At 46.9% G+C, this 18,985-nt stretch overlaps 1 protein-coding gene across 3 annotated transcripts in view; it reads left to right on the forward strand.

The window, feature by feature from the left end:
- Fam81a (family with sequence similarity 81 member A) overlaps positions 1–18,985 on the forward strand; it is a 50,086-nt gene that overhangs the window by 20,258 nt on the left and 10,843 nt on the right. For all 3 annotated transcript variants that reach the window (XM_021634393.2, XM_021634394.2, XM_021634392.2), the window contains exons 4-6: positions 8,553–8,671; positions 14,084–14,213; positions 16,548–16,654. In XM_021634393.2, coding sequence (XP_021490068.1) covers positions 8,553–8,671; positions 14,084–14,213; positions 16,548–16,654 — 356 coding nt within the window. The remainder of the gene's footprint in view (positions 1–8,552; positions 8,672–14,083; positions 14,214–16,547; positions 16,655–18,985) is intronic.

Raw genomic sequence — 18,985 nt, forward strand, 5'->3', positions numbered from 1 at the left:
TTCGGCTTCCTCCTCCTAGAGCCGGGATAACAGGTGTGTACAGGTTGTTGTATTACAGTGCTACCCCTAGAGCCCAGGCCTGCTAGGAGCCCTATGCATGAGGCTGCTTAACCCTCCAGTCTAATTACATTCCAAAGACCTCTTCCTAGCAGTGGAGATTGGAATTTAAACATATAGATTATAGGAGGACACAATGATGGGAAATAAAAACACGTAAGTCCTAAAAGGAACTCTTCACCTACCAGCAATATAAAATTGGGGTATTAGGGTGGCTCAAGAGACAGCTAAGTATTGAAGAGCACTTGCCGCTCAATCATGAGGATTGGAGTTCAGATCTCAGCACCTGCACCAGGTGGATTACAACTGCCTGTAATTTCAGCTCCTGGGCACCTGCACGTATGTATGCTCATGCACACTCATGCACACATGCATACATGTGCACGCATACATATATGCATGCACACACAAACGCACACACCTGCACACACACACACACACACACACAAATAATAAACATTTAAACATCTTTTAAAAGAGTCAAGTTGTTATTATACAAGATAATAGTAGCAAGAAAAGATAATAGCTGCATATTTAAAGTGGAGAGACAATGTATTCAGCTTGTATTCAAAGATGTGGTAGGTGTGTTAGTATTTAGGCAGCCTGCTTCTGGGTTGCCTAGCAACCTATGATGTCATCATGTGTCGCCCGCCAGGTAGCCACACCTGGAGGGAATGGTTCAGTTGCTCCTTTTATAGGGCCAACCCGCCACTTTGTCGCTCTCTTGCCATCTTTCTCTTGCACTCTCTTCCTCTCTCCTGCTCTTCCCCTCTCTGTCGGGGAGCCTCTCCCCCACCATGTCTTTCTCTCCTTCTCTCTCTCCTACCCTGCCCAGAGACAGTCTCTGTGATCCCCTCCACCTTCCCTTAAAACCTCCCACGTGGAACTAGTCTCATGGCGTGATTTACGAACCTGCCGAATAACTCGCTGCACAATTCTAACAAGGTGTAATTGTGTCAGAGGGCTAGATTCTTGCTGAGTCTCCTCTGTAAATTGGTTGGCTTTCTGTTATCTTTTTTATTTATGTTTTACACTTGTTTTTCAGTTCACCCTAAAATCTTACTGGATATTGTTTTTTTAAGAATCGTGACTGTAGGTAATTTTTTTATATTACAAAACTGAAGCTAAGGCCTGTGTCAATATCCGAATTGCGCTCCAGTGGGGCGAGAGATTTGGCTCCTGGATTTTATGTAGTTAACCTGAAAAGGGAATTCCAACGTGCAGCTAAGTGAGCTGGCTACAGTCTCATCCCTGTTAGGGAGATGTGGGGGTTGGTTATAACACCCCACAAAAACATCAGAAGTGGACGGTCCCAAGGGTTGAACTTGGGACCTTGCACATCCTAGGCTCTGCCACTGAGCTACATCCTCAACCCTCAAAATTTATGCTGTTACTGGTTTCTTTTTTGTGTCTAGGTGTTTTGCCTGCATATATGTCTGTGCATCAAATACCCGGTGCCCACAGGGGCCAGAAGAGGGCGTCAGGTCCCTGGTGGTTGTGAGCTGGAGGTGATTGTGGTTGTGAGGGTTCTGGGACCAGAGCCCTTCTCTGGAAGAGCAACCAGTGCTTTGAGCCTCTAAGCCATCTCCTCAGCTCCCCAAATTCATAATGTTTTTACTCTACCCACTGGACTTGTCTCACTACGAGGAGAGAAACAGAAATGAGTGTTCATTAGCCATTCATCCTGTTGACATGGCGTTCTGAGTGGGCATTAACGTTTTAACATTTTATGATATTTTTGAGAATTTTAGACATGAGTACTGTATTTAAATGTCATTTCCACCCCTCCTCTCCCCTTCTCCAACCCCTCCTACATCACACCCCACTCCCTCTCCACGTCATGACCTTTTCACTGGTTACTATTACATCTATCTTGTTTATCTTTATTCTGTGTCTATGCGCATGGTGGAGGTCAGAGGTCAACTTTCAGGAGTCTGTTCCTTCTGTCTTTTGGGAAGTGAATGTAGATCGTCAGGCTTGGTGACAACTTCTTTAATCAGCAAGCTACCTCTCTTCCCCTACTATTTATATGTAACATATATGTATATATTAAGACAGCATCTTATGTAGCCCAAGCTAGCCTTGAACTCCCTGTACGACCAGGGATAACTTTGAACTCCTGGTCTTTCTATTGCCATCTTCAGATTACTGGGATTACCGGTAGGTGTCCCCAAACTTTGTTTCTATTACGGTGGAGCCCGAACCCAGGACTTTATGCTGTACCAGGCAATCACTCTGCTAACTGAGTTACATCCCACCCCTTGCCTCCTAGACATTTTGGCCTGTCTGGGTTCGTCATTGAGGTCCTGATCGCCAGTGGGACTATGGTAATCTGTGAACCTCCTACCTGGTAGACCAGGCCTGAACCACAGAGCTAGGAGCTACATTCATTGATACGGAATTTCGGGTGAGGCAGGAACCGTTAGAGTGACAGGAGCCAACATGCTTACCCAGGGATACAAGGTTTGGCCCTTCGCCCCTCACCGCATTCCAGCGGGCATGTGGGCAGTGAGGACTGAGTAGCCGTGGTAACACTAGTTTGCATCAGTGAGCATGAGACAACGGGATGGAGAGTGATGATGGGTCTATTTAGAAAAAATGGTAACATGTGAAGGGCAACCAGAGACGCGGGGGCAGCTGAGCTAAGGTGAGGAGGTACTCAGGGAGCTTGTGCAGAGGCAGAAAGGACGAGAGTGAGGACCAGCAAGCAGCCTGGAGGGTCTTGAGCTGAAGGAAGGGACCACTCAGAAGCCTTGAAGACTTCTGATGATGTTTGGGGTTTGGCTACAGCCATTATTTAGGGCTGATGAGATGGCTTGGAGGGTTAGGGTACTCGTCCAGCCTGATGATCTGGATTTGGTTCTCTGAACCCACAGGGTGGCTGCCTGCTCTTGAATATTGTCCTTTGATCCACACAAGTTCACCATGACATAGACACATCCATGTATATACACATACACAAAACATATATATAATTTTTAAAAGCCATCATGTGAGGTTTTTTTGTTTGTTTAGAGTTGTTTTGTTTTCCGAGTTGAGTGTCTTGTGATGTAGTCCAGGCTGGTCTTGAACTCACAATTTTACCCCAGTTCCTGCGTAGCTAGGATAATAGATATATGCCACCACAGCTGTCTTCATTACTTGATTTTAAGGTAAAATAATTCATCCATGCTGAGGCTGCATTAGTGGATAACAAAAGCGACAGAAGCCTTCCCAGGTGGAGCTTACGGACTGATGGGCTCTGGCTACCGGGAAGAGAAGAGGTTATTCGGGACCAAGAGTGGAAGCAAGAGGTCTGTGGATGTAGCTCAGTGGTAGAGTGCTTGCCTAGCCCGCCTGGAACCCTGGGTCTCCCCAAACTGCAAAAACAGGGATGGAAGCAGGGAGACCCGAAGAAGGGTAGACCTGTGACAGCAGCTCAGCTTACGGAAGCCGCTGCAGACATGGGGGGAAGTGGGCAGATTTGGGCTTATTTTGAAGGTAGGGGTGACAGGGCCCTCTGCATGTTGGAGGGAGAGACTTCTGTTTGGGAGTTGGCAGGTTTGAGGGGTCCGTGATGAAACTAAACACCAGGTGGAACGAAACACCAGAAAATCAATTCCACACACAGAGCAGGACCTGGCAAGCTCTAAGCCTCAGCTTGGATGAAGAGCCAGGCAGGGAGGTCCCGCTTGACGAAATGCTCCTGCCCTGGGTGGGGGCGCCTCTCTCCACTGTGTGTTCATTTTTAAATCCCTTCTCATCTGAGAAGAGGTGGGAACACTCAGGGGGACCTCTCTCCTCGTAGGCTCCTCGGCAGGGCCTGGGCCATCACCTTGCATGCATAAATGTCATCTTGGCTCCCGCACAGTCGATGCTCTATGCTGGTTTTGGGGTGGGGGCTTCTTCAATGATAAGCCTGTGCCTTTTTCAAAGTGACGAGCCTCTTCTCTCTCGGAGAGGGAAACATCTTTACCGGAAGGACTTGGCCAGATAGCTGCCCACCCTCTGTCCTTTCCTGATGTAACCATGTCTCCTAAGGGCATGTCTGGTACCCTGTACACACTGGCAAACTAGAGACAGTTTCTCAAACTGACAATGAAGAACAGCTCACTCCTTGCCGAAGGCCAGCACCATTCTAAAGTTAGAGCTCCGATGTGGCAGATCGGGGCACATTTCTGACATTTCTGGCCGCCTGCAGCTTTGCTCTAGAGTCTCTTTAAACAATAAGCCCCCTAATGACTTCCGTCTTCACATAACTTTTTAGTAATGTGAATACCGTGTTAAGCTCAGACATTTTTTTCCGTATTCTTCAAAGCATTGCTAGAGCAATACCTCACTCATCTGCATAAGAACTATAAAAGCTAAATGTGCTTTTCTTATTTATAAGCTGTAAAAGCAAAGGCCACATACTTTTTTATTATTATTATAAACATAATGTGGGAAATACAAGAAAGAGGAACCCACCCTCCCCTTGAACTAGACATAATAAGGAAGATGTTAGCATCCCCCTATTTTACGAGGTTCTTAGCACACAGCAGGAACCAACCTGCCTGTTTATTTTATGCTCTTTCTTCTTGCTCAATATTAAACGCTACATATCTCCTCTTGCTTTTAAAGTCCTCCGGGACAGCCAGGCACAGTGGTGCACAGCTTTCATCACAGCACTGAGGAGACAGAGGCAGGTGGATTGATGTGAGTTGAGGACGACCTGGTCTATGTAGCAAGTCCTAGGTTAGCCAGGGCCGCATACTGAGAGCTGTCTCTGAGTAAACAAGTAAATAGTTAAGTGAAAGCTGTTCGAAGTTCTCATCACGGTTTCATAAAGATGCAACAGTTGTAAAAACTGTTGGTGTGGGAATCACATGGGAACCCATTTTTATGCTGACACTTTTACCATTTTTTTCTTAAGATCAGTTCTAAGAAGTAGAATTACTTGGTCAAAGAGTTGAACAATATGGATACATTTTGGCTACCTCATCAACCATGCCTTTTGAGTTTTTTGTTTTTTTTTTTTTTTTACTTTTGAATTACAATTAAAATACTTGATTTTTAGTTTATTTTTATAAAAGTGATTGTATGTATGTATGTATATGTTCACGCATGTGTATGTAGTATGTTTGTAGAGAGGTCAGAGGTTGACATAGGTGTGTCTTCCTGAGTCCATCTCTATCACAGTTTGAATCTAGACCACCCAGGATCCTGCTGTCCCTGCCTATCCCATGCGGGTATCAAAGCTTGGGTTATTTTCCTTGGGTGGGAAGCACTTTATCAACTGAGCCGTAATAAATAAAAGATTTTTTTAAGTGGACTTTGGGCTGGGTGTATTTGTAAATGCTAAACGTAAGCCTCTGTGTTCAGTCTCCAGCATAGCAGAACAAACAATCAAACACAGGCCTTATTTTGTTTTGTTTTTGCTATGTCGGGCTCTCAGCACAACAGAGCAGAAAGCATAAGAAGCGTCCATTCAGCTGCTGCCCTCATATCTAACCCCCCCAAGCCACACCCCCTCAGCCATGTCCACTAGCAGCATTCTGCATCAGGGTGGTTCAGGATCTTTCAAATTCACTACCTAGTAGCCAAAAAAGCTCTAGAACTTCTGACCCTCTCTCCCCCACCTCCAGATGTGTGCTGCCATGTCAGGTTTATGCGGCGCTCTGCCCTGCAAGCACCTAGCAACTGGGTTACAACCCCAGCCCCTCTGTGTGGTTCCTGTTCTTCTGGTTACTGGAAAGGTTACTGGAAATGTTCATGATTTTAAGCACCTCTTCTGTGAATTCCTTTCCATCTTCTTCACTTAGGGATTGAAAACCAAAGCAAAGCCTGGTTTTCCTAGCATCTAATTCAGTGGTACCCAGGAGAGGCCTGTGTCTGTTGTGCATCTGCCTTCAGGCCCACTCCCTAGCTTTGGCTTGCTGGGGACGGGACCTGGGACTCTGGGTGACATCTGTGCACCTCAAAGGCATTTGCGCACCATGGCCTTGTGTCTTATTACTATCAACAAATGTTTGAACAAGCTCACGCGGAAACCATGAGGGCTTCTTTCCATTTTCTGCTTCTAATTAGGTGTCACTTGCTATTGCCCATTGAGGAGAGAGAGAGAGAGAGAGCTCCGCCAGCGCCTTTCACCAGTGGGAGAGTGCGCTAGGGATGAATTAGTCAGATCTGCAGTCTCCTTGCAGGAACGAGCTTCGATGAGTAACATTTTGTCATTCATAGGTGATTGTAACTACTTTGCATTCTTCACAGAGCAGGTTCCTTCATTCAAAAACTGGGAACCATGGGAAGTAACAGGTCTGGCAATTGCAAATTTCGTTTTCGGTGGCTATAAGACGTAAGTGTCACCAACCTGAACAAAGACAGGGAAGCAAGTCCCTGTACCAGTGCAGGAGGTAAGGGACACCCGTCCCTCAGTGCCTGCCTCCTCGCCAGCCCCAGTCCTTGTCCGCCTTCTTGTGTGCCTGGACTGCACTGGTCTTACAGCAGTGCCTGCAGCAGGGAGAGCCAGAGTGCAGCCTTAGGTAGGAGGCCAAGGAGGAGGAGCCAGGCTCACGCCTCCCTCTACTGACCGAGCCAGTCCCTTCCTCTGTGAAGGAGGTGAGGAGACACTGGAGGCCCACTCTTCCTCTTAGTGTTTACCTAGGACTGGCACAGGCCCCTCATTGGCTGTACCTCGGCCTACTGATGCATCCACATTGTCAGGAACACCTACCTGAACACTTCCATGAGCAGAGAAAGAAAAGCTCATCACATCCAAGGACCCAGCAGCTAGAGGAGGAGGAAGGGAACCAGTGGGCCAGGGAGAAAAGAGCAGTTTGCATATTTAGGACCCATGAGCACAGCATGAAACCGCTGCCTTGAATTTAGAGTTCAGTGGGTCCCAGGAAAACAATGGGAGAAACTCCAGAGAAAGGAGAGTCCCATGCAGAGTGGAGCTGTCAGGAAGGGCAAGTGGGACAGCCAAACCCCAGCATATGAATGACAGACGCTCCGGGGGGAGGGAGCCAGAGGGGAGAGGAAATGTTAGTTACACTGAGTAGCTATAAGGGAGTTGAAGAAAAGAGTTTGAGAGGTTCACCAAGCTCCAGGGTTAAAATGTTGTTTTAAGCAGTCGTCGATGCTGGAAAGATGGCTCAGAGGTCCAGCTTGCTTCCGTTTCTAGCACACACCTCAGTCTGTTCCCAATTACCTGTAACTCCAGTTCCAGAGCATCAGATACCCTCTTCTGTACCTCATGGGCACACACACAGGAGGCACAGGCTCACATACATGTATACACAAGTAAAAACGCAAAAAACTCAGTCATAGAGCAAAACTTAGCATATTAAAATTTGAAGTGTCAGGCCAGGCGTGATGGCATGCCTTTGAGAGAGAGAGAGAGGCAGGTGGATTTCTGTGAGTTTGAGGCCAGCCAGGTCTACAAAGTCTGGGACAGCCAGGACAATGCAGAAAAACTCTGTCAAGAAAGAAAGAAAGAAAGAAAGAAAGAGAGAGAGAGAGAGAGAGAGAGAGAAAGAAAGAGAAAGGAAGAAAGAAAGGTCTTATAGACTTTATGAGAATTAAGACAGAGTGAGATGGATCAGCAGGAAAAAGCCTTTGCCATCACTCCTAAAGACCCGAACTGATCCCCGGGAGCTGCATGGTAGAAGGAGAGGATCAATTCCTTAAAAACTGTGTTCTCACACCCCACTCATCAGTAAATAAAATGTAAAAAAAAAAAAAAAAAAAAAAAAAAAAAGAGCAAAATATTAACAGTTTGAAACAAAGAAACAATATCTTAACTCTGCTTTTATTTTTATTTTTTGAGACTGAATCTTGGGAGGAATTCTCCTGCCGCAGGCTCCTGAGTGTAAGGTGCTGGCCAGCTCTAATTGATTTTGAGTAGTCCTTTGGTAGGCAAACATCCTTAAATCAAAGAGAAACTCAAACTGAAATGTAAACAATGTAAAATAAAATAACGGGGTGGGGGGGCTGGGTATGGTGGCATATCTCTGGAGTCCTCAACACTGAGGAGGCTGAGGCGGGAGGGGAAATTGGAGGCGAGCCTTGGTCACACAGTGAGATGCTGTCTCTAAAGACAAACAAACAAACAAGTCTACACTAAATTTAGGGCATAACAGACGCTGTACTGATAATAAAACCTCTTTTATACTAAGGAAAAGTAATAAAAAAATAAAATAGTTTTATTGGTAAATTAGGGGACTCTTAGTTAGGAGTGGTGTCTCTAGGCCTCCTGGTTTTCAGCCTCTGTGTTCATCAGTTCAGTGCTAAAAGGAACTCCTCATGCAGGTGGATCTCTGTGAGTTCGAGGCCAGCCTGATCCATGGCAAGCACTGGACCAGCCAGGGCTAATAGTGAGACTTTTTTGAAACAAACAAACAAACAAACAAACAGACAGACAAAAAAGGTCTTATGAAAAAAATGAATTGAGCACTCACGTACTTTCCGGAATTATGAAGTGCTGTGTGGACGCCTGTGAATTTGCTAGTGACCCCAAGCATCCTTGTGTCCCCCAGGTTCTCCAGGAGCAGATCCGCGCCAGGGACAACATCAGCTATGGGACTAATTCTGCCTTAAAGACGCTGGAGATGCGCCAGCTCTCTGGCTTGGGAGATCTCCGAGGAAGAGTTGCCAGGTAGGCGTACCAGTCGGTGCCCACTGCCCGCAGAGGCCCCTCGGAGGCATCTCGAGGAAGGCGGGGTTCTTTGTCCTCACAGTCCATCGGGTGAGGAGGGCGGGTCGGCAGGGGCGTGAGGTGACCGTTCCCGTGGGGTCCACAGTCAAGAAGCGGAGGGAGCTGGCTATGCTAAGCTCCATCTCCCCTTTTTATTCAGTCCGGGACCCCAGGCCCTGAGGAGCCTCTGTCCACGTTGGGGGGTTCAGGGTCAGTCTCCTCTCTTCAGTTTCACCTCTTGGAACCGCCCTCACAGCCAGGCCCAGAGGTGCGGGATTCCGAATTCAGCCCGTCGCCGCGGGTCTCCAAACGGTGGAGGCTTTACTCCTTGAGAACAGTTTTCACTTGGCTCTGAGATGGTGGGGGGCTGGGGAGGCAGTGGGGGCGGCGGTGTAAAATGCTCGTTGTGGAAGTTTGCTGAACTGAGTTTCACACTGGTATCCAGTAGGAGGGCACCAGCTCCACAAAGTTGTGCCCTTTTCTTCATACTCACCCACCCACCAATAATGATGATGATGGTGATACCCAACTTTTTGTTTGTTTGTTTGTGTGTTTCGTTTTAGTTTTTCGAGACTGGGTTTTTCTGTGTAGCCTTGGCTGTTCTGGACTCTCTTTGTTGACCAGGCTGGCCTCAAACTCACAGCGATCCTCCTGCCTCTGCCTCCCTAAATGTGGGGATTACAGGAGTGTGCCACCACGCCCGGCTCGATGCCCAACCTTTTTATGAACTCCAGTTCAGTGAGGAAGCCCCAATAAATTCTTTCACTACACCCCTCCCGGCTCTGACCACAGAAGCTAGCAGTAGACTTCAACCCTGGGGTCAGCCTGTCCTGTTTTCCTTTCCAAAGCTGGCCGGGTGTTCTTGGGAGGAGATGATCGGAGGGCGCCCTCTGCTGGCTGAAGTCATTTGGCCGGGTAACCGTGTGGTCACTGAATCAATAATCTCAGGGCTTACTGTTCGTGTGCCTTTTATAAGGCTCATCTTTGGGACAGCCACGGCTACGCACAGGGGAAACCTGTCTCGAAAGACCAAAATAAGTGTTCATCTTTGTTATAATTAATTTTTGTCTTGTTTCCTGGAAGTATTGGTTTCCCATAGGCTGGAAAATTTAAGATGTGTTTTCCTGTCAGCCTGGAAAGTGATTTTCTCTTTACTTGGGTGTGTTCCAAGGACACAGACCCTCAGGATTACCTGGGATTTTGAAAAGATATATATTTCATTTACAGTTACATTTATGCATTTGTGTGTGTGTGTGTGTGTGTGTGTGTGTGTGTGTGTGTACGCGTGTGTACTGTGGCACGTATGTGAAGAACAGAGGATAATCGCAGAAGTCGATTCTCTCCTTACACCACCCGTGGCCCAGGGAACTCAAGTCATCGGGCTGGGCAGCACGTGCTTTCACCGGCTGAACCATCTTCCAGGCTCACGCCTCGGACCTCGTTAGCAATGTCCACGCCCACAGCTACTGAATTAGAACCCGTTTCTCATGAGATCCGTGGACTCTGGGCACGCTGACAGTTAAGAATCTTGCACCTTCTTCTCCAAAGAAGCCCATTCTTGTGCCGCTGGGCTTTGGCCCGTGGGTACCTTTCCACTTCCTCTTACCTTTAAAGTGTAGTGCAAACGTCTTCTCCTCCAGGGGTCCTTCCCCACTCTGCAGAGTGTCGCCTCCTCCCCCACCCCTGACTTAAGCTCTATCCCGTCACTCTGGTGTCTTCTTCATTGTCTTGGAGTGAGGCTCTGTATCGTTTACTACTGTAGTCAAGTGCCTAGAGCCCGCTGGAAACAGTAGAGAGTCGACAAATGCTTGTTTGGGTGAATGGCTGATCTAGAAAAGTCGCTGGAGCAGGACTGCAAAATCCTGAGTCTTTGTTTGGCTTTTAAAAGACCCCGAAGCTCAGAGAACAGCAGGGACTCAAAGCTGAAGAGTGTCATGGCCACTCTGGTGACGGTTCTGTTGGTCTATGCAGTGAGGTCCTGCAGTCACCTCCTGGCTGGAGAGGCTGAGGACCGAGCAGCTGCTAGCTCAGTGTGTCAGGAGCCCCACCCAGGGCCTGGAGGGTTCCTGGAGAGCCACTGGTCTTCAGTCCATGTTGGAAGCCTGAGAAGCCTGTGTCTGTGTCTGGAGTGGAGCGGCAACAGCAAGGGGGTAGGCCCAAAGGCAACGAGACAAACAGCACAGCTCCCCCTCAGAGCTGGGCTCACAGGAAGGCGCTGCCCGCTTTAGGATGGCTCTTCTTACTTCTAACGGGCAGGGCAGGAAGATCCCTCACAGGAGTGCCCGGTGGCTGGATCCGGTCAGGATGATTATCAAAATTAGCCGTCACACAGCTGTGGGAGCAGGTGGGAGGGAGGGAGCAAGGCACAAATGGCAGCTGTCCGCCCCTCCGCACCTCAGTGACACTGATGCCTCCTTTATGACATTGTATCTAGACATCGAAGAACTCTCTCCAAATACCATCAGGAGTCTTTCGTTCTGCTTCAGGGTTTCATCAGCTTCTCCACCCAACTTGTTCCTCCCCTGTTGACAAACGCCTTGATTCTAAAACCGACGAGTGTTTGTGATAGGCACCGGATACCTTGGGCTTGTTTTGTGGCTATATCTGTCTCTCTCTTGGAAGGCTAATGAGATTTTGTTGTAATGAATTCGTGTGAGAGAAAGTCTCCTTGGCAAGATTTTTGACTTTCGTGCGTTGATTACATAATTGTGTTGGAGCAGTATAGCTTTTAAAGCGATGATACTAGATTGCTAGGCTGGCCTATGCTTTCCTATCCGGGTGTGTAGCTTTTATGGATCTATTAGTAATATAGTGAACAGCAGACAGGCCCTTGCTTTTCTCACTTGTAGATCTAGGTCAGGACATGCATCCCTCTCAGCACAGCGCCCCTCACGTAGGACAAGGCTGGAGATTTTTCCATTTCTTCCAGAAGCAAAGCTCATGTTTGGCTTCCCAATTCCTATTGCACTGTTTGGGTCTGTGTTTGGCACACTGTCTGCATTTTCTCCAGACTCCCAGAATTTCCTTCTTCTTCTCTGATAGGTGTGGGTGTGCCTGGTGGCAGTGTTAGAGGGAAAATATCTGTATGCCAAGGCATAAGCTCCCAATACCTGCGAACTGGGAATTAGAGGGGGATAATACTGGGACCGTCACAAACGGAACAGTGGCCCTAAGAGAACTAGCTCTCCCTCCCCCTCTCTTCCTCTCCCTCCTTTTTTCCTTCCCTCCCTTCCTCTGACTCTGTTGCTCTTTAAGAAGAGAGTTCATGATATATAATTCCCATATAAACAAACTGGGGAAGGGCCTGGAGAGATGGCTTAGCACTTAAGAGTGTTTGTTGCTCTTCCAAAGGATCCAGTTTTGCTTCCTAGGATCCATTTCAGGTGGGCTTATGACTGCCTGTAACTCCAGCTCCAGGGCACCTGACACCCTCTTCTGAACTCTGCAGCAGGCATTGCACTCAAATGGACACACACACACACACACACACACACACACAGAGGGGGGAGAGAATTTAAACTAAAACTTTAAAGCATACAGTTCAGTGGGTTTTAGTATATTCACCGTGCAAACATCACGATTAATCATAGAACACTTGAACAATTCAGAAAGAAACCCTGTGGCTTTTGCTGTCACTCTCCCAGATTCCCTCAAACCCTGTCCATGGCAACCACAGAATTCTTTCCATCTCTACGGATTTGCCTCTCTGGATGTTTCCTGTGAGTGGAATCATACACACGGGTTCTTGCCCTCAGCGTAGGGCTTTCAGGGTTCACCTGTGTGTGGTGTGTCAGTGCATCATGGCTGTCTAGGGCTAAGACACACCACACTGTGTTTCTTCCTAAGCTGAGCAGATGTGCTGTTTCTACTTTGTATCTATTTAAATCATAATAGAATAATTCTTATAAATTATATATAAAAGATAACCATAAATTATAAATGAGGCTGAGAATATTTGTTTATGAGGTCTCGTGTGTTTACGTTTTTATAAGATCAACTGATTTTTATTTTCCGTGTACAAGCGTTTTGCTTGTGGGCATGTATGTGTACCACATGTGTGCAGTGGCCATGGAGACCGGAAAAGGGTTCAAGTCCCCTGCAGCTGGTGTTAGAGGCAGTTGTGTACAGGCCTATGTGGGTGCTGTTAGCTGAACTCTGGTTCTCTGGAAATGTCTGTGACCACTGATCTATCTCTCCAGCCTTGATCTGTGTCTCAGCAGCTTCATATACATGGTGTGAGGTAGGGTTCCGAGTTCATTCTTTTGCATGTTTAGTTATTTTTCAATATCACTAGTCAAAACTCTATTCTATCTCTCACTGACTATCTTGGCACCATACTTGAAAATCATTTGGGGGTGAGGACACTTAAGTTCCTTTCTTTCTTCTCCCTTCCTTTTGCTCTCCACCTTCCCTTTCTGTCCCTCCATCTTTTTCATTATGTGTGCACAGGTGTTACTCTCTGGAGCCATCCACTTTTTTTAAGCTTTATTTATTTTATGTATATGAATACTGTTTTCATGAACAGCAGAAGAGGGAATCAGATTCCATTACAGGTAGTTGAAAGCCATGTGGTTGCTGGGAATTGAACTCAGGACCTCTGGAAGAACAGCCAGTCCCCTCAACTTCTGAGCCATCTCTCCAGCCCCTGTTTTTTTTTTTTAACTGTGGTGTGTGTGTGTGTGTGATGTGCATTTTTGGGTACATAGGCATGCGTGCACCGTGGTGCCAGTGTGGAAGTCAGAGGGCAGCTATTGGCAGTTGGTTCTCTCCTGCCACTGTGTGGAATCCATGCATTGAACTCAGGCCTCTGGGCCTGAGTACACATGTACCTCTGTCCTCTGAGGTGTCTCACCAGCCACTTTAAAACAAAATTCAAGAGCACGTGCTGGCCAGCTAGGCTTCACGGGCAGCCAGTGAGCCTGGGAGATTTGCTTGTCTCTGCCTTCTCAGGGCTGTGATTGTAAGTGTCTCACCTGGTTTAAAATATTAGTTTTTAATTTTTCAATGTGTGTAGGTGTGTATGCGGGTGCAGGTACCTGCTGAGGCCAGAGGTATTGGATCCTCTGGATCTAGAGTCATACATGGCTGTGCTGAGCCGCTGGGGACTGAACTCCAGTCTTCCGCAAGTACTTGCTCTTAACCGCAGAGCTATCTCTCCAGCCCCACAGAACCTGGCTTTTTTTTCTTTTTTTCTTTCTTTACATGCAGTCTGAGCATCAGACTCAGTTCCTCATGCTTTACTGCCTGAGCCTTCTCCAAGCCCAGGAGAACAGTTTCTGAGGAGGCCTTGCCTTTCACAACGCCTTTTATATTATGCAAGGCAGCCACTTGTGCTTTTAAGCTTTAAAGAGTGTGTGTCGTTTGCCTGGGTAGGTGTGACGCCAGCATAGCCAGACTCTCTGCAGAGCATAAGTCAACCTACGAGGGACTCCAGCACTTGAACAAGGAACAGCAAGCAGCCAAGCTGATCCTGGAAACCAAGATCAAAGACGCCGAAGGACAGGTAAGGCCCGGGCAGACACCTCTTAGATGCAGGGATTTTTTTTTTTTTTTTTTTTTTTTTTTCCCTCAGCTCAGAATAGCTCTGTGTCGCTTGGTTTTGTGTCTTTGTGTCGCTTGGTTTTTGCAGGAGTAGCCAGCTGGGGTCCCCGGTATGGGTTTATGCAAATCCTCGGCTCTTTCTGCTTCCTTTTCTCTGTCTCACTGAGACAGAAGGAGTGGCCCTTCATGAAGCCAGATCACAGAGAGTTTTTGGTACAGTGCCAGTTTAGAGAGTCTTTCCCCTTATTCGAGAGACAGCTCACATACCCCAGAAATTCTAAACTATAGCTCCCAACTACCTGTTACACAGGTGAGTGACCCATGGTCGATTTGTAAGCTGCTTATCCCAGTGTCTGATTCAGGAAATACGTTCTTTCCTGACGGCAACTCATTGCCTGTGCTGACTCATCACGTGGTCTGAATGTGGGACCCAGTTAGACCTAAGCTAGAGAGTAAGCTGACCAAGGAATCTTAGGGGATCTCACCTTGAAAATCCATAGTTTACTTCACAAAGCAAGACTCAGCATTTCACTAGCTTGGAATGGTCTCTTTTAAGATTTTTATTATCATTCTCTGTGTGTGTGTGTGTTTGTGTGTGTGTGTGTGTGTGTGTGTGTGAGAGAGAGAGAGAGAGAGAGAGAGAGAGAGAGAGAGAGAGAGAGAGAGAGAACTTAGATCCCCCTGGAGCTGGATTATAGGCGGTTGAAAGCCATCTGACATTGGTGCTGGGACTGAACCCTGAAGAGTTTGTGCCCTTAACTGCGGAGCCATCTCTCCAACCCTACTTTATCAGTTTGTTTGGTTTGTATTTCTTACACGCTCCCTCTGTCATAACAGGGCTAGCCTCCTAAGACTTTCCACAGCATCTTCCTAATTTACCATTCTTTCCATAACCAGAGACTGTTCTAGGAAAACAGGGACAACTGGAAAATAGACTGGACTAAAAAAAATACTTCTTAACTTCAGCAAGTATTTGAAGCTGCTCATGTTAAAACAAAGGGCATCAGAAAACTTTGAAAGAAGGGCAAGCCTTTGGGTTGTTTTTCTTTTAAGATGAGCAGGGCCTGGCTTGATAGCATGGGTCCACAATCCCAGTGAGTCTGGAGGCTTAGGCAGGAGGATCCCACATTCAAGTCTTGTATGGGCTAAAAAGTGAGTTAGGCCAACCTGAGCAGTTTGCACATCTCAAGATGAAAAGCAAAGGCAGATGGCTCAGTGGGGTAGACGTTCATGCCACCAAGCCTGCTGACCTGAGTTCAATCTCCAGAACCCACATAATGGAAGGACAGAACTCACTCCCACAAGTTGTCTTCTGACATCTGGAACCTCGACACACTTGTAAGCCGTAGAAACTCTGCCCTCCGTGACTGGCAGCCACGGTGCCGAGGTAACCATGGCTGCATTCCGTGAGAGCTGGTAGAGGTGCCTGCCCCGGGCAGGAGCTGGGCTTGCTCATAAGAGAGCTAGTAAGCTTGGCACTCACTGTGTGGTGAGTATTTTGGCAGTCACCCCTGTCTTGACTTTCACTGGTGGATAGTGTAAGAGTTAAAGAGCCCTAGGGAGATGGCACAGGAGTTAAAGTGCTCATGGACACAAACAGAAGGGCCTAGGTTTGGGTGTGAAGCACCCACTTAAAGGCTAGATGCTGTAGGGACTGGAGAGACGGCTCAGCACTTAAGAGTACTTGCTCTTCCAGAGGACCTGAGTTCAAGTCCCAGTAACCCATGGGAGATCGCAATCGTAATTCCAGTCTTAGGGACTCTGATACCCTCTTGTGACCTCAGCAGGCACAACACACACACACACACACACACACACACACACACACACACACAGTGCATATACATACATTTAGGCAGACACTCATGCAAATAAAATAAAATAACCTAATTTTTTTTTTTAAAAAGCTGGACATTTGTGATACACCTAGTACTTGGTGGTAGACAAGCAACAAGAGCTTATTGGCCAGCCATTCTAGCCAATAGGTGAGCTCCACGTTCATCAAGAGACCCTGTCTCAAAAAGTAAAGAGGAGAATGATTGAGGAAAACAACTCCTGTTGACCTCTGGCCTTCATATGTACATGTGTGCATATGCACCTACGTACACACACAGATACACACACACACACACACACACACACACACACACAGAGGTGGAAGGAGGAGGAAAACTTCTAAATGGACTGTGTAAAGTGACTCTTAATGCCACTGTCCAGCATTGACATATGAAATGCTTTCTGAGATGGCGCCTGAAGCCATGACCTGAGACCTTTATAACTCAATCTTCTTTTCCAGATTTCTCAGCTTTTGAACAGAGTAGACCTGTCCATCTCAGAGCAGAGCACCAAACTGAAGATGTCCCACAGAGACAGCAACCACCAGCTGCAGCTCCTGGACACTAAGTGAGTCATCAGCTAGTAAAGAGTTTTCTCAAGTTCTTTCTGAGCTCATGACATTCACACTTTCCTCCTCTTGCTTTTATTTTTAAAATACAGTGTCTAAACTTTGCTGTTTAAAATTTTTATTTTTATTTCTATTTGTCTGTGTGGATATGTGCACATGAGTGCAGTGCCTAAAGAGGCCAGAAGAGGGCATTGGGTCCCCTCGAACTGGACTTGCAGGTGGTTGTCAACAGCCAGATGTAGGTGTTAAGAACTGAACTCAAGTCCCCTGGAAGAGCAGCAAGTCCCTCTTAAGTTCTAAGCCAACCCCCCTGCACACCTCTTGCTTTTGATTTATCACACAGAGTGGAAGTAATAATGAAAGCTAAAAGAAAAAGTTTCCATGTGGCACATTGTCACCTTTCCTTCATAATTATTGCTTCAAGTGGTTGGATGATGGCCCATCTTTTCACTCAGTGTGTATTTGTTTTATTTATTATATTTTGAAGTGTCTATATATGTGTGTAAATGTGCAAGGGTGGGTTGAATGTGCCCATGAATGAATGCATGAGTATGTGGAGGTGATGGTTAACATTGGGCGTCTTCCTCTATCTCTCTTCATCTCTTTCTTTTCTTTTCTTTTTTTTTTTTTGAGGCAGAGTCTCTCCCTGATTCTGCTAGATTAACTGGCCAGTCAGACTTTCTTTCCACTTCCCCAGTGCTGGGATTATCGATGCAAGCCATCATGCCTAGCTTTTTACATGGGTTCTGGGCATCTAAACTCAGGTCCTCATGCTTGAGCAGCAAGCACTTTATCCATTGAGTCATCTTCCCAGTTTCGAGTATGTGCTTGTGGAGCACTTGCCTAAAAACTATGGATCTAGTGATGAAGAAAACACAAAACAAAGCAGACATTGTTCTTGATCCTGAAAAGTCTCTAGTTTAGGGAGTTGACAGCCAGGTCCAAATGAAGACATAGGCAGAGTGCTCTGTATTATTTATTATTAAACATGCGTCAAGAGATAAGTATGTGGTTATGTTAGGTTAAATAATGGCTCCCCATGCCAGGCATGGTGGTGCATGCATGTAACCCAGCACTTGGGGAGGCAGAGGCAGGCAGATATGAGGCCAGCCTGGTCTACAAAGTGAGTCCAGGACAGCCAGGGCCACAGAGAGAAACTGTCTCAAATAATAATAATAATCATCATCATCATCATCATCATCATCATCAATCAATCAATCAGTAAAGGTTCCCCCAAATTCTCCATGTGAATATGTTAACTTTTATGGATAAAAGAAACTTGGCGGGTGTGTTTAAGTATCCTCAACTGGGAATAGAGGTCAGGAGTAAAGTGCTTGGCTAGCAGGAGTGAGGTCATAGGTTCAATTCCAGTATTAGGAAATAAAAACCTTTTAAAAGATCTCTGTGTGTGTGTGTGTGTGTGTTAATGTGTGTGTGTGCACACACACAGACACATGTACATACTTTGGGTCAGTTCTCACCTCCTACGTTGTTTGAGAGAGGGTCTTTGGATGTTCACCACTGTGTACTTGGGGATAGATGACCAGAGAGCTCCCAGGGTTTCCTGTCTTTGCTTCCCATCTTCCATAGGAGTGCTGGAATTATAGACCACCTCTGGCTTTACATGGGTTCTGAGGACCTGAACTCAGGCCCTCTTGCTTACACAGCAAAGGCTTTACCCACTGAGCCTTCTCCCCAGCTCCCTGAGGAAGGTTTTAAAGTGGGTGGGTCATCCAAGCAAGCCTGACATAATCACTCGAATCCTATGAGAGGAAGGTGCCGGTAAAGAATAGCCAATCCTGGCAACGCTTACCCGTACGTGGATCTTCTGAGTCCCGGGGGTGGCCCGCTGTATAGATGGCTGCGTTAGTTCAGCTACGGGATGTTTCTATGTCCCGCGGTCAGTGTTCTAGGACAGACAGGACAACTCTGAGGACTGTGTGGAGCCCCTACAGCTCCAGTCCTTGCTTTTCCTCAGCTGCCACAAAGCAAAAATCCAGGGCAACAGTCGTGTTTTGAAGGATGCGACCAGACCATGTTCCCCTCTCCTTCGTAGACTGCAGTCACCTGACTTATTGGTGTGCTGCACTATAAACGGTTATTTTTCTCACTGCTGTGACCTGACCAAAGCAACTTGAGTGATGAAGGTGACAGATGACAGTTTGGCTCACGGTTTGAGGGAATACCATCCACTATGTTGATGAACACGTGGTAGCAGGAGCATGAGGTGGCTGGTCGCATTGATCTATAATCGGAAAGATGAGTTCTGGTGCTAAGTTTACCTCCTTCTTCCCCATTTCTTATTCAGCCTGGGACTCCTGTCCATGAGA

This window comes from Meriones unguiculatus, chromosome 6 (genome assembly GCF_030254825.1).
Source record: "Meriones unguiculatus strain TT.TT164.6M chromosome 6, Bangor_MerUng_6.1, whole genome shotgun sequence".
In the NCBI taxonomy this organism is placed as follows: domain Eukaryota; kingdom Metazoa; phylum Chordata; class Mammalia; order Rodentia; family Muridae; genus Meriones; species Meriones unguiculatus.